We start from the raw sequence: 15,109 nt of genomic DNA, 5'->3' as shown, positions 1-15,109 counted from the left end.
AAACTCGGATTTCTGCTGGGGGTGGTGATGCAGAGAGGACTCAAAGGAAATGAATCCCTCTAAGAAGCACTCGCCCTAACAGGCACCAGTGTCTCAACTCTTGGGCGTTCCCAATGGGCCAGCCAGTCTGCACCAGGCCTCCCAGGGAAGTTGAAAGTGGAAAAAATCCTCAAGTTTGTTCTCTTAGAGCCCACAGAAACTTTTTTGAAAGAAATGGTCTTAAACTTCTCTGTGGATGGACAAGTCCACAAGACATTGCCATCTGGTGGCCAATAAATGCATTTAGTTTGTAGGCTGGGAAGGAGTCCCTGTACCCCTGAGGGACCACAAAGTCAGAAATGGCCCCAAGATTTGTTTAGTACTTTCATAATGGGACGAAAATTATGCTAGCAACCAGTTTAGTGTTAAAAAAGTGTTATTTCTGGCGACCAAGTTCCCTGAGGTGCAGGCATTATACATTGTGCAGAGGAGGAAACTGCCAGTGAGACAGATGCAGTGGCTGGGTCCATGTCCGGGCTGGTCAAGTGCAGAGCCAGGTCTTATCCCAGTCTTCAGCAGCCCTGGGTCCCCAGTAAGCGCCCAATAAATGGTTAAAGTGGTGATTCTCAGCATGTGATCCCCAAGAGCCTTTCAGAAGCCACATGAGGTTGAAAATGTCTGTAAGATGCCTTTTCCTCCTTAACAATTATATGGTGACATTTTCCAGAGTCTAAATGAATGCGGTGACTTCATCTAGTCCCCATGGCGAATGGGATGTGTGCTTGGGTATTTTTCTTTTCTAATGTAGTATAACCCACACAACCAAAACTGTTTGAGATCCTCAAGAATTTTTTAATTTTTAAAAAATTTTTTCTTTTTTTTGTGTGATGGAGTTTTGCTCTGTCGACCAGGTTGGTGTGAAGTGGTGTGATCTCAGCTTACTGCAACCTCCACTCCTACCCCCCACCCCTGCCTCATTTAAGTGATTCTCCTGCCTCCTCCTCCCTCAGCTGGGATTACAGGCACATGCCACCAGGCCCAGCTAATTTTTGTATTTTTAGTGGAGATGGGGTTTCATCATGTTGGCCAGGCTGGTCCCGAACTCTTGACCTTAGGTGATCCACTGCCTTGGCCTCCCAAAGTGCTAGGATTACAGGCGTGAGCCAGCACGTCCAGATGAGATCCTCAATAATTTTTTTTTTGAGACAGAGTCTTACACTGTTGCCCAGGCTGAAGTGCAGTGGCACAATCTTGGCTCACTGCAACCTCTGCCTCTCGGGTTCAAGTGATTCTCCTGCCTCAGCCTCCCGAGTATCTGGGATTACAGGCGCCCGCCACCACGTCCAGCTAATTTTTTGTATTTTTAGTTGAGACAGGGTTTCACTATGTTGGCCAGGCTTGTCTCAAACTCTTGACCTCATGATCCGCCCACCTTGGCCTCCCAAAGTGCTGGGATTATAGGTGTGAGCCACCACACCTGGCCTGATCCTCAATAACTTTTAAGAGTATATGAGATCTACTTGGCTGGTCGCAGTCACTCACGCTTACGCTTATGATCCCACCTTGGCCTCCCAAAGTGCTGGGATTATAAGCCTGGCCAACATAGTGAAACCTTATCTCTTTCTTACTGTTAGATTAGTGTTCCCTTTAAATCCGAGTGATTTTTAATTAGCAATCACTGCTCTAATTTACATGTATCACCTCATTTAATCCCCACAACCACCATTTGCAGTAGATGCGATCATCACATTTTATGTCTGTGAACACTGAGAGGGTAAGTGGCCCAGCTGGGAGGTACCAGAGCTTCAACTCTATCCCAGGAAGTTTGTCTCCACAGCCTCTTCCCACTATTCCACTGCCTTAACATTTGATAACCTTTTGTGCAATTCACTTGATACACAAAAATTTTTCAAAATATAGAGTCTGTGAAACTGGTGAAAAGAAAGGGAATCACTGATCCGGGTCAATGCCTCCACTTTACAGGTGAGGAAGAAATGAGGCCCAGAGGGGGTAAGTGATTTGCTAAAGATCACACAGCAAAGAATCAGAGTCTACAGGGTGTCTGACTCCCAGGTGGGAACTTTCAAAATTCACACCGAAGTAAACATAACCAACTACATGTGAGCATGTGAGCAAGCAACACCAAAACCAGGCAAGACAACATCTCCAACAAAAGCAGCTCGATTTTATTTCGAGGAAGCTAGAAAGGAACAGAACTGAGGGTCTCTGCAGGAAAACCATTGTTCAGCAAGACTGCCAAGTCCCAGGTCTGTCTGGAAGCCAGGGGTGGATCGGGAGCCTAGGAAAGATGGAAAGTTAGCTGGAACAAAGGCGCCATCTGCTGTGCACATAGCAATATTGCAAAGGCAATAAACGCACTAAGATAATGTAATTCCTTTTATATGACATGTCCAGGGTAGGCAAGTCCAGAGTAGCAGAAAGCAAATTAGTGGCTGCCGGGGGATGGAGAGATGGGGAGTGGGGAGTGACTGCGTAATGGATAGAGGGTGTGTTTCTGAGATGGTGAAAAAGTTTTGAAACTAGAGAGAGATGGTGGTCGTACAACATTGTGAATGTACCAAATGCCACTAAATGACAGACTTTAACCCATTTATGCCTAGGAACGCTAAACTTGTGGGAGTTAACTTATAACCTACTGCTCAAGATCATCACCAAGGTTTGATTTTTCATACACAAAAAAGTGCAACATCCAGCATAAATGGGTTAAAATAGTTAATTATAATATCTTGTGAATTTCATCTCAATAACATGAGAAAACATGTTTCCTATGAGAAAAACACATTAAGCTACATGTGGTTTACATCCAACAGATAATACTTTTTTAGTTAAAAAAAATTCATATGCCCAGGCCTGGAGTTTCTAATCCAAGATGTGTGTATTAGGACTCCCCCATGTATATAGCTAGCTCAGGAAGAGGTTTTTTCCTTCTCTCCCTCCATTCCTTCTTGTTAGGGAGCACTTTCATCAAATACAATCTTACAGAAAAGCCCGATATGACATAGGGCTGTTTGGGAGCTCTGGAGGGTCCAGAGTCCCATCCACTCACCCTCCCTACAAAACCCTAGGGGTGGAGGCATGATATAAGAAACAGTGTTCTGTAAGATGCTGGCAACTGCTGATGTTTTACTTCCCTAGAGGATAAGCCTTCATATGTGGAGAGATTGCACAGCAACCTCCAAAAGGCGGGAAAGCAGGTTGGAGGTTTTAGCCCCATTTTACAGATGGGAAGACCAAATCCCTGTAATACAAAAAGTGTCCAAGATCAGTGTGAAATGAGGACAGAGTTAGAATCCTAGATTCCAGGCCGGGCACAGTGACTCATGCCCATAATCCCACTTTGAGGGACTGAGGGGGGTGGATCACAAGGTCAGTTCAAGATCAGCCTGGCCAAGATGGTGAAACTCCATCTCTACTAAAAATACAAAAATTAGCCTGGCACAGTGGCAGGTGCCTGTAATCCCAGCTACTCCTGAGGCTGAGGCAGGAGAATCGCTTGAACCCAGGAGGCAGAGGTTGTGGTGAGCCAAGATCGTACCACCGCACTCTAGCCTGGGCAACAGAGCAAGACTGTCTCAAAAAAAAAAAAAAAAAAAAGAATCCTGGATCCCTCATTATTCATCTTGGGCTCATTCCTGCACATGGGTTCTATCTATGGATGAAAAGTGCATGACGAAAACAGATGCCTGTGACATCTTGTGACTTGCATGTGATGTCACCACATACACAGAACACTGCTGTGGCTCAGGTTCCAAATGCACACCTTTGGGAAGGAACTATCAGTCAGCTGTGGCTGCCTCCTATCTGGAGGGTCTCTGGGACCCATTCACAGGGACAATGCCACCAGTAACAGTTATAGAACTCCAATTCAGGATATCTGACTGTCCTCCTGCCTTTGCCACTCACCTGGGTGGGGCTTTGGTTGAATCACTTCCCCTCTGTTGGCCTCATTTTTCTCAATCACATTCAGGGCACTAAATCACATCAGGGATGTGGCGATCATTGTAGTTCACAAGTCAAAGACACTACAGGGGCAGTGGCAGCCAGGAGGGCCCTGCTGAGACTGTGGCTGGATCAATGAATAAGGTCTGCCTGGTTCCAGAGTGAAGAGTGCTGACACAGTGCCCCTTACTGCCTCACTGGATTACATAAAAGTGAACGGAACATCTAGCTCAGCCATGCTATTGTTTTTGTACCAGGCTGGACAGAGGGCATGCTCATGAAGCTGACAACAGTTTCAAGTAGAGAGAGTGGCACAGTCTGAATTAACTCACTTGGTCAGGGCACAAGAGAACAAGGCCCAAGGCATAAGTGTCAACTCTGATGAGACAGTCAGTTTATCAAAGCCAGAGCCATGCGTGGTGATATGTGCCTACAGTTCCATCTACTTAGAAAGCTGAGGCAGGAGGATGACTTGAGCCCAGGAGTTAAAGGCTACAGTGCACTATGATCACACCTATGAAGAGCTGCTGCCCTCCAGCCTGGGCCACAGAGTGAAACACTGTCTCAAAGAAACAAACAAATCAAGAAGCCAAAGGTGCATTGCTTAGGGTCATGTGCTATCAACTTAAACCCTGCTAACCATGAAATGCAACCCCCACATCCTGAAGAGGACTCTGGGAGACATTACACAGTGCTCTGTCCAATCACGGGGGCTGTAAGGATTCCCTGAACTTGTGATTTGCATTAGACATACATTGGTAACCACTCCAAAGAAAGTGGACAGTGGATTGAAAAGAATCCGGGGGCTCTCCTGCACCACTCAAGCTCTCAAAGGCCAAGGTGTTAGCTCTGATGAGAAGTGTGAGCAGCAGGTTTGTTCAGCAATTGCTGGAGTCTTACCCACCTGCCCTCTTTGGTCCATCCTGCGGGCTGTGGGGACCAGGTCCCTGCTACTCGAGGCCAAGGTAGGAAACAGTCTTTCCTGTTTTCTTCAGGGTTGCAAGCAGAGTGTCCATGCTGTGCTCAGATTCAATGCAGACCTTCTTGTTGGGCAGGTCAATGTCATACTTAACTCCTGCAGGAAGAGGAAATGCGGTATGGGGAAAGGAAGCAGAGACCCTCCCAGTTACAGCAAGAAAGAGTTCAGGCTCTAAATTACTACTCACAACTACCCCTTCCCTTTCCTCTAGAGCAGGGATTGGCAAACTTCTTCTGTAACGAACCAGAAAGTAAATGTTTTGGGCATTATGGGCCACATATGCACTCTGTTGTATATTCTGTGTTATTTATTTTATTTTATTTTACATTTGAGACAGAGTCTCGCTCTGTCGCCCAGGCTGCAGTGCAATGGCATGATCTCAGCTCAATGAAATCTCCACCTCCCAGGTTCAAGAGATTCTCCTGCCTGAGCCTTCCAAATAGCAGGGATTATAGCCACCCACCACTGCAACAGGCTAATTTTTGTATTTTTAGTTGAGACGAGGTTTCACCAGGTTGGCCAGGCTGCTCTAACGCCTCAGCCTCACAAAGTACTGGGATTATAGACATGAGCCACCACGCCCAGCCATTCTGTCTGTTTTTATAATTCCATTCTTGAATATACAAAAATAGGCTATGAGCAGGATTTGGCCCATAGGCTGTAGAGTGGGGAACGCTCCTGTGTGAAGCCCCCCCAGTGTTGGGCCTCACTGTGCGTGAGCTTGATCCCGGACACAGTTTCCTGCTGGAGGCAGTTGAGCTATGGGGAAGTAGGAACGGAGAGAATAAGAATAATGTCAGCCTCTATTTCTGACTACGGTGACCCTGGGTAATGGATGTGTGTGCTCTTTCGGTTCCTGCTGAGGAGTGGGTTTTATGACTCTGTTTACCAAGTTAAGTATAGCCTGAGGACCAGATGATATTCCTATACTCAGATAAAGATTTATGGCTTAGCCTGTGACATTTCTAGATTGTTATCCTTGTGACACATGTTCTGTTAACAATGATAAAGTACGTCACCTGCTTACCTTTTATGACTCGTGATTCTGTACCCCCTCTGCTGACATTTGCTTTTTGCAACTTTCTGTGCTTTTTGCAACTTTCTGTTCCCCTTATTGTATAGCTTACATAATGTGCACTGACGTCAATCCTTGTAATCTAAAGGTATATATTGAAACCCTAGACACAAATAAACTTGCTGCATAGGCATTGCCTATTCAGTCCTCCAGACCCCAGCTTTCTGTCTCTCTTTATTTCTGCGCACCCCTTTTTCCAGGCTGGGACCCTCTTGCTGGCCAAGACTCCCCGTCGCCCACACTGTAGTGTGTTCATACCTGCTCTATACTATGGCTTTCTGAGACACAGACATACTCTGTTGCCCAAGCTGGAGTGCAGTGGCATGATCTCAGCTCACTGCAACCTCCACCTCCTGGGTTTAAGTGATTTTTGTGCCTCAGCCTCCGGAGTAGCTAGAATTACAGGTGTATGCTACCACACCTGGCTAATTTTTCTATTTTTAGTAGAGTCAAGGTTTAGTCATGTTGGCCAGGCTGGTCTTGAACTCCTGACCTCAAGTGATCGGCTCGCCTTGGCCTCCCAAAGTGCTGAGCCACTGTGCCCAGCCAATTTTTTTTTAATTGCAAATGTAATATAGACACATTTTTTTTTTCCAAAAAAGCAAACATTTCTAAATATAAGTAGAAGCAGTTAGGCCCCCTACTGATCCTACCCCTAGAGATCACTGTGAAAAGTATGGCTTCTATCCAGACTGTCTCAGATAGACAAATGAAAAATAACTCCTCCAAATGGTATCACACTGTATAAACAGGTCTTGCTAATATTTTACTTTTCTTTATTAATTTTATTTTCTTTCTTTCTTCCTTTTTTTTTTTTTGAGACAGGGTCTCACTGTGTTATCCAGGCTGGAGTACAGTGGCACAATCACGAATCACTGCAACCTTGAACGCCCAGGCTCAGGTGATCCTCCTGTCTCAGCCTCCCAAGTTGCTATAACTACAGGTGCATGCCACCATGCCTGGTTAAGTTTTGTATTTTATGTAGAAACAGAGTTTTGCATATTGTCCAGGGTGGTCTTGAACTTCTGGGCTCAAGCGATTCACCTGCTTCAGCTTCTCAAAGTGCTGGGACTACAGGTGTGAGCCACTGTACCTGGCCCATTCTTTTTTTTGAGACAGAGTCTCATTCTGTCGTCCAAGTTGGAGCGCAGTGGGGTGATCTCGGCTCACTGCTGCAGCCTCTGCCTCCTGGGTTCAAGTGATTCTCTTGCCTCAGCCTCCCGAGTAGCTGGGATTATAGGTATGAGCCACCATGCCTGGCTAATTTTTGTATTTTTAGTAGAGACGGGGGTCTCACCATGTTAGCTAGGTTGGTTTCGAACTCCTGACCTCAGGTGATCCACCTGCCTTGGCCTCCCAAAGTGCTGGGATTACAGGCATGAGCCACAGCACCCGGCCCCCTTCCTTTATCAAAAGCTACAATCTTCCACAGTGTGGATGTACCACACATCTACTTAATTAATCCACTGCTAAAGGTCACTGAGGATGCTTCTAAGTTTCACCGCTATCACAATAATGTTATTGTAGTAAACATACTTGAACTTGCCTTAAAAAACTGATAAAAATATTTTTATACCATGAATTCACAGAATGGAAATCGTGGGGCAACAGATGTTTGACACATTTTTAATGTTTAATAGACAGTGCAAAATCACCCTCCTAAATGGTTATGCCAATTTAAAGCTCCCCAGCAGCCCATGGGAGGACTTAGAGTTTTATTCTGACAAAAGAGTACAGAAAGAAATGAAAACTCTTGATAGGTTCTAGGCCTGGCCCCAACATTGACTTGCTGGGTGACCATGGGGCGAGGGGGAGCGGGGAAGGTCCTGCTTCTTTTATTTATTTATTTATTTATTTATTTTTGAAGATGGGATTTCACCATGTTGGTCAGGCTGGTCTTGAACTCCCAACCTTAGGTGATCCGCCCGCCTTGGCCTCCAAAGTGCTTGGATTACAGGCGTGAGCCACCATGCCCAGCTAGGTCCTGCTTCTTACAGGCCTCAGCTACCTCATCTGTACATGAAGGAGTCAGGGCTGGCCAGCTCCTGCGGTCTTTCCAGCTCAAGGATGCCACTAGTCTGTGATTCCTCAGCCCTAGCACTGTTCTTTTAGGTCCTAAGCAACTCAGAAAACCCTCCTGATCCTTCTCAAGAGGTCACACAAGAGGGGACAGTAGGAAAAGATGGGGACAAAAGATGATGCTGAAGCTTAAAGGCAGATCCTTCAGCAAGACACTTTAAAAATCATATGGTTGGCTGTGCATGGCGGCTCATGCCTGTAATCACAGCACTTTGGGATGCTGAGGTGGGTGGATTACCTGAGGTTAGGAATTCAAGACCAGCCTGACTAACATGGTGAAACTCTGTCTCTACTAAAAATACAAAAATTAGCTCAGTGTGGTGGCATGTGGCTGTAATCCCAGCTACTTGGGAGGGTGAGGCAGGAGAGTCGCTTGAATCTGGGAGGCAGAGGTTGCAGTGAGCCGAGATCGTGCCATCGCACTCCAGCCTGGGCAACAAGAGTGAAACTCTGTCTCAAAAGAAAAAAAAAATTAGCCAGGCTTGGTGGTGGGTACCTATAATCCCAGCTACTCAGGAGGCTGAGGCAAGAGAATTGTTTGAACTTGGCATGGGGCGGGAACGCAGGTTGCAGTGAGCCGAGGTCGCGCCACTTCATTCTAGCCTGGGCAACAGGTGGAAACTCCATCTCAAAAAAAAAAAAAAAGCATCAACAGCAAAAGTTGATACAGATATACAACATATAATTCCCATACTACAGCTGGGAAACCCAGGCCTGAGGAAGAAGAGCCCACAGTCACGTAGCAAGTTAGCAGACAGGTTTTTTCCACTGCCTCAGGTTCTTTCACATTAAGATCCCAGTTCACAGGGCTAGGGGCCAACCACTGACTCACCGTGGGACTCTGGACAAGTCACTTCCCCTCCTGGGCACTGGCCTCAATATCCCCATTCCAAAGATGGAAAGTACAGCTCAGAGGACTGCGAATGAGATCACATCCATGTGGAAGCCATTTGAAAACTTAATGTCATTATTATTTACAGTTTAAAAAAAACTCTTTTAGAAGATTGTGTGATAGTTCATGTCGGGGAGAAAGAAAAGGAAAAAATCTTAGAAGGCTGACTGAGCTTGGGCACTGCCAAAACTCTGATCACAACTCAGTTATTACCTCATTCAGCCCCAGGGCCAGATCCCAGCCCTCTCCAGGCCTCAGTTTCACCAGCTGTGACATGGCAAGGCTAGATGAGAATGGCTGTTCAAAAGAGGTGCTTTAAGAATATCTGCAGGGCCAGGCACGGTGGCTCACGCCTATAATCCCAGCATTTTGGGAGGCAAAGGCGGGTGGATCACTTGAGGTCAGAAGCTCAAGACCAGCCTGGCCAACATGGTGAAACCCCGTCTCTATGAAAAATACAAAAATTAGTCGAAAATCACCTGAACCCATGAGGCAGAGGTTACAACGAGCCGAGATCATGCCACTGGACTCCAGCCTGGGCAACAGAGCGAGACTCTGTCTCAAAAAAAAAAAAAAAAAATCTGCATGTGAGTAATTCAAAATTGATTAAAAACATTTTTTAAAAAATCTCTATTTTCTTGGAGACAGGTCTTGCTAACTGCAGCCTCAAACTCCCGGGCTGAAGTGATCCTCCCACCTCAGCCCAACAAAGTAACTGGGAGGACAGGCATGTGCCACCATGCCTGGCTAATTTTTTTTTTGCTATTTTTTGTAGAGATGGGGTTTAACCATGTTTCCCAGCTGGTCTCAAGAACTCCTGAGCTCAGGCAATTTGCGCGCCTCAGCCTTCCAAAAAATGCTGGGATCACAGGCGTGAGCCACTGTGCCCAGCCCCATTTAAAAAATCTTAACAGAGGCCGGACACAGTGGTTCATGCCTATAATCCCAGCACTTTGGGAGGCCAAGGTGGGCAGATCACCTCAGGTCAGGAGTTTGAGACCAGCCTGACCAACATGGAGAAACCCTGTCTCTACTAAAAATACAAAATTAGCTGGGCGTGGTGACACATGCCTGTAATCCCTACTTGGGAGGCTGAGGCAGGAGAATCACTTGAACCCAGGAGGCGGAGGCTGCGGTGAGCTGAGGTTGCAGTGAGCTGAGATCGCACCATTGCACTCCAGGCTGGGCAAGAAGAGCAAAACTCTGTCTCCCCTCCCCCCAAAAAAAACCCCTGTTTGTTTTGTTTTGTTCTGTATTTTTAGTAGAGACAGGGTTTCACTATGTTGGTCAGGCTGGTCTTGAGCTCCTGGCCTAGTGATCAACCAACCTCAGCCTCCCAAAGTGCTGGGATTACAGGTGTGAGCCACCACGCCCAGCCCCCCAAAAAAAATCTTAATAGAAAACGACACTCAGATGTGTCATGCAGTACACACTGGAGATGACCAACATTTTAACTAGTACTGCCATGGCTCCAGAGCTAGTCCTGGCAGTACTAGTTAATTTGGCTAAATTCCAGCTCTGCCATTTACTGGCCATGTGATCCCAGATAAGTTACTTAACCTTTCTGAACTTCAGCTGTCTCCTGTTTAACATGGAGCTAGTCAAAAAAGCTATCTGAAATGGCTGTGGTGAGGATTAAACGATGTGATCCATATAAGCCACTCATAAACTAAAAAGAGTGGCTGGGTGCCATGGCTCAGGTATGTAATCCCAGCACTTTGGGAGGCCCAGGTGGGTCACCTGAGGTCAGAAGTTCGAGACCAGCCTGACCAACAAAGTGAAACCCCATCTCTACCAAAAATACAAAAATTAGCTGGGCGTGGTGGCAGATGCCTGTAGTCCCAGCTACTCGAGAGGCTGAGACAGGAGAATTGCTTGAACCCAGAAGGTGGAGGTTGCAGTGAGCCGAGATCATGCCACTGCACTATAGCCTGGGTGGTGGAGCAAAACTGTCTCCAAAAAAAAAAAAAAAAAAACAAAAGAAAAAAAGAGAAACTAACAAGAGTACTTGGCACATGCTAAGTACTCAATACATTTTAGTTTTACTGTTATGATCAGCTTAACCTTAAGCATCTCCTGCTACGTCTGCATGTATCGGAACATGGCACAAGTGGATCTGTCTCCTCTATCCCACCCCCAACTGAGGGCCACTCACTCACCTCCAAGTTTATTGAGGACCCGAGAGACGGCTACAGCGCAGCCTCCACAGGTCATGTCAACGGAGAACTCGTGCTTCTGAAACAAACAAAGAGGGACTGTGACCTCAGCCCTGCAGAGTGACCCACACACGATGCCAGCAAGCAGGCCCACTCAGGCCAAGACAGAAGGCAGAGAGACTGGGCAGAACGTGGTTGGCATCAGATTCATCAGGAGACTATTTCTGAGCCCCAGTCTTTTCAACTATAGAGTAGCTAAGAGTTTCTACCTCACAGGTTGTATTCAATGGAATCATCCCTATAAATCCTTTAGTAGTGTCTGGCACATAATGAATAGAATCACCTGGAGATCTAGCTTAAAATGCTTTTTTCCCTGGTCCTATCTTCAAAACACTTGATTCTTGAGCTATGAGCTTTGTCTCAGGGTCACCAATAACTCTGACAGAGATGAGCCCTCATACTCTGAATAATGCTGACATGGTGGGCCCACTTATGAACCGGAAAATTATTTTCTGCATTAGAGTCACCTGCAGTTTGCAAAAAATACATGTTCTCATCAGCAGGTCTGGGCTGGAGCATCTGTTATGTCTAGTTATTATCCCAGGTGATTCTGCTTTCATCCAAGGGCCTCATTCTCAGAGGCAGCATCTGCGTCCAGGGAAGAGAAAGGATTGCCTGGGTTCCCCAGTGGGTTGGAGGCCAGGCAGGAAGGGATCCCAGGCTCCTAGTCTTCACATAAGATCTACAGTCTTCAGAATATCTAACAGATCAAGGGTTTGAAGGTAAGCTCCCAGAAGACAGGGGTTTTGTTCAGCTCACTGCTGGGTCCCTAATACTTGGAAAAGTGCCTGGATAGAGTAGGTGCTTAATACATTTTTTGAGTCAATGGATAACTGACATGGCTGGTTTGAAATTCTGGGTCTTTTGCTTTGCTTTCACACAAGGATTACTTATCCCAATACTTTATTTTTAAATCTCTGAAAATGAGACCATCTGAAATCAGATAAATCTGGCTTCAGTTACTAGCTCTTGCACTTACCAGTTGCAAGATCATCAATAAGTTACTTCTCTGTGCCTTGGTTTCCACATCTGAAAATTGGGGATAAGAGTTCCGCTCTAGATTTGTGAATGGGATGAACATGGGATTTTAAGTGTGGTAGCCAGCATCCAACATAGTTTCAATGATCTCTGCTTCTGGTATTTATGCCCCTGAGCAATTCCATTCCAAAACTGTCTCGGGTTGGTCTGTGAGTTTTATAGAATATGGCTTAAAGTGAGGTTATGTGGCTTCTGAAGCTGTAACAATATCATAAAACACACTGTGGCTTCTGTCTTCTTATCTTTCTGGGATCACTTACACTAGAGGAAGTCAGCTACCAAATCATAAAGATATTCAAGCAACCATAAGGAGAGGTCCACAAAGTGAAAGACCAAACGCTCAAACTAACAAGCATGTGAGTGAGCCATCTTGGAAGTAGATTCTCCAGCCCCAGTCAATCCTTTAGTTTAATGCAGCTCCAGCCAACATCTAACTGCAACTTCATGAGAGCCCCTGAGCCAGAGCCACTAGGCCAAACTCTTCCCAAATTCCTGATTCTCAGAAACTGTGTAAGTTACTATAAATATATTTGTTGTTTTATACTACAAAGTTTTGGGATAATTACTAAGGAACAATAGACAACTAATACATTAAAAATATTAGAGCCTAGTACTAGGTTCCAATGGGTAAAAAGTTAGCTATTGGATTATTATGGTGATTAATTTCTTCCATTTATCTCTCCTTTTTCCCTTCAAAAAAGAATGGCTACATTTTTCATGGAGCGCTTCAAAATATTTCAAGTCTATTACCTCATTGGAATTCTGGGTATAGTGATATATCTTGCTAGACAACTTCAGGCAAAATCTCTGTTCCAGAAGGGCTCCAGTTCCCTAATTTATACTAAAAGGGTTTTAGCTAAGTAAATTTTTTTCAACTTCAGTGTGCATAGGAAGAAATCTGGGGACCTTGTAGAAAGTACAGCTCCCAGGCACCTGCCTCAGCTGGCTCTGTGGATGTAGTGTGGGCTCTGCCACTCGCCATTTTTAACTTACTGGGGAGAGATAGGGAGGCAAAACTACAAGCCTGAGAATAAAGTGGCTAAGTGGCTTCTCAAACTCTTTCCAAGTCTCTAAACACCTCTGAGTCTGGATTGTCATTGTGCTCCACAGAGGAAACCAAGACCAAGAGTAAAGCAGCTCGATTTTCCACTGCTGGACTGTCTGACCTTTGTGACTAGTAAACCACTAATTTTATTAAGGCCAAATCTGCAAAATCTGTCTTCAGGAAAATGGTCAGTCTTTTCTTCTAGTTAAACGTCTCTAATTTTTTTCATATTGTTTCATGACTGTTCAAAGACAACAACAATAACAAATTCTGGAAAAAAGGGTTTGTAGTAGGTATTACAAAATCTTGTCTTTAAAATGTGGTCCTCAGCCCAACAATATGAGCATCACCTGAGAGCCTCTCAGAAATGCAGAATCTCAGGTCCCTCCCCTGAAATCTGGAATCAGAATCTTTAACAAAACACCAAAGTCATCCCTGCCCCAGTCTGAGAAGGATGCTCTCCTCTATTAAAAAAATTTTTTAGGCTGGGCACTGTGGCTCACGCCTGTAATCCCAACACTTTGGAAGGCTGAGGCAGGCGGATCGCCTGAGGTCAGGAGTGCAAGACCAGCCTGGCCAACATGGTGAAACCCCCATCTCTACTAAAAATACAAAAATTACCTGGGCATGGTGGCGTGCATCTGTAATCCTAGCTACTCGGGAAGCTAAGGCAGGACAATCACTTGAACCCGGGAGGCAGAGGTTGCAGTGAGCCGAGATCCTGCCACTGCACTCCAGCCTGAGAGACAGAGTGAGACTCCCCCTCATAAAAAAAAAAAAAAAAAAAAAAAAGCCATAGCCAAACTCATTTGTTTACTTTTGCACTAGAATGGCAATGAGTAGTTGTAACAGAGACCCTATGGTTTGTGCAAACTAAACTAAAATGTTTACTATATGGGCCTTGTAAAAAAGTTTGCTGAGTCTTGCTCTACGATAACAAGCAGAAAATCAAGATTCATCAGTGGTTTGCACTTATATACTAAGCCAAAGCTTTGAAGGGTTTGCAAGATCAACATAAGAGCTAAATCTATTGATTGTCTATTATATGTCAAATTCTCTTTATATAGTATCTAAGTTAGTCCTCACTGATCCTGGAAAGAGAGCTATTTACCTTACTTCACTCAGGAGGAAAGTGAAGTCCCCAAGAGTTCACTAGGTGGCCTACAGTCATGTGGCAAATAACTACTGAGTATGGAATATGAAGCTAGGCTTTCTTCGCTCCAGGGAAATCTTGCTGGTTCCGGAATAGCAAAGTGCACCGCCAGCCCTCATAACCCTGACTCTCAGCAGAGGCTCTGAAACTAGAAACACATTTTTAGGGAGCACGGTTTTTTGCTGCCCAAGGACCTAACAGCAACAGATAGTTGAAGTTTTCTGCTGCTGATTACAGGGAGTAGGTCTCATCCCCCACAGTACAAAGGTCAGAAGCAAGAAACCAGCTTTGGGGTATAAACATTACAGTTCAGTGCTCTCCTCCTCCACCTCTGAGGGGCAAAAATAAATTTGAGAGTGATGGAAAATCTATTTCATGGACAGAGTAATCATTTCTTTACAGGAGAATCTCAAGATTGGCTCTACCACCGGATGCGTAACTGGGTAGTCCTGGTTCCTCAGGGCCTCTGGGGTCTTTTATAGACTTATAAAATGGATAGATTTTAAAAGCCAGTAGGTTTTAAAAGTAGTAGGTGGAACAATTCTTTTTTGTTTGTTTGCTTTTTGAGACAGAATCTTGCATTGTCACCCGGGCTGGAGTGTAGTCGCACAATCTCGGCTCATTGCAACCTCTGCCTCCTGGGTTCAGGCAATTCTCCTGCCTCAGCCTCCTGAGTAGCTGGGATTACAGGCA

The 15,109-nt window shown here is 45.3% G+C and overlaps 1 protein-coding gene across 1 annotated transcript in view; it reads right to left on the bottom strand.

The window, feature by feature from the left end:
* Positions 1-2,144: 2,144 nt before the first annotated feature.
* Positions 2,145-15,109, bottom strand: part of ATOX1 (antioxidant 1 copper chaperone) — a 22,194-nt gene continuing 9,229 nt past the window's right edge. Inside the window, exons 2-4 of the mRNA XM_032259824.1 lie at positions 11,124-11,199; positions 4,844-5,014; positions 2,145-2,278 (exon numbers count right to left, since the gene is read on the bottom strand). Of these exons, the coding sequence (XP_032115715.1) occupies positions 4,890-5,014; positions 11,124-11,199 (201 nt within the window). The 3' untranslated portion in view covers positions 2,145-2,278; positions 4,844-4,889. The remainder of the gene's footprint in view (positions 2,279-4,843; positions 5,015-11,123; positions 11,200-15,109) is intronic.

This window comes from Sapajus apella, unplaced genomic scaffold (assembly GCF_009761245.1).
Source record: "Sapajus apella isolate SASKATOON/1434 unplaced genomic scaffold, GSC_monkey_1.0 scaffold112, whole genome shotgun sequence".
Classification (NCBI taxonomy): Eukaryota; Metazoa; Chordata; class Mammalia; order Primates; family Cebidae; genus Sapajus; species Sapajus apella.
Note: the sequence above shows the minus strand (reverse complement) of the source record. Positions and strands in the feature narration are given on the sequence as shown.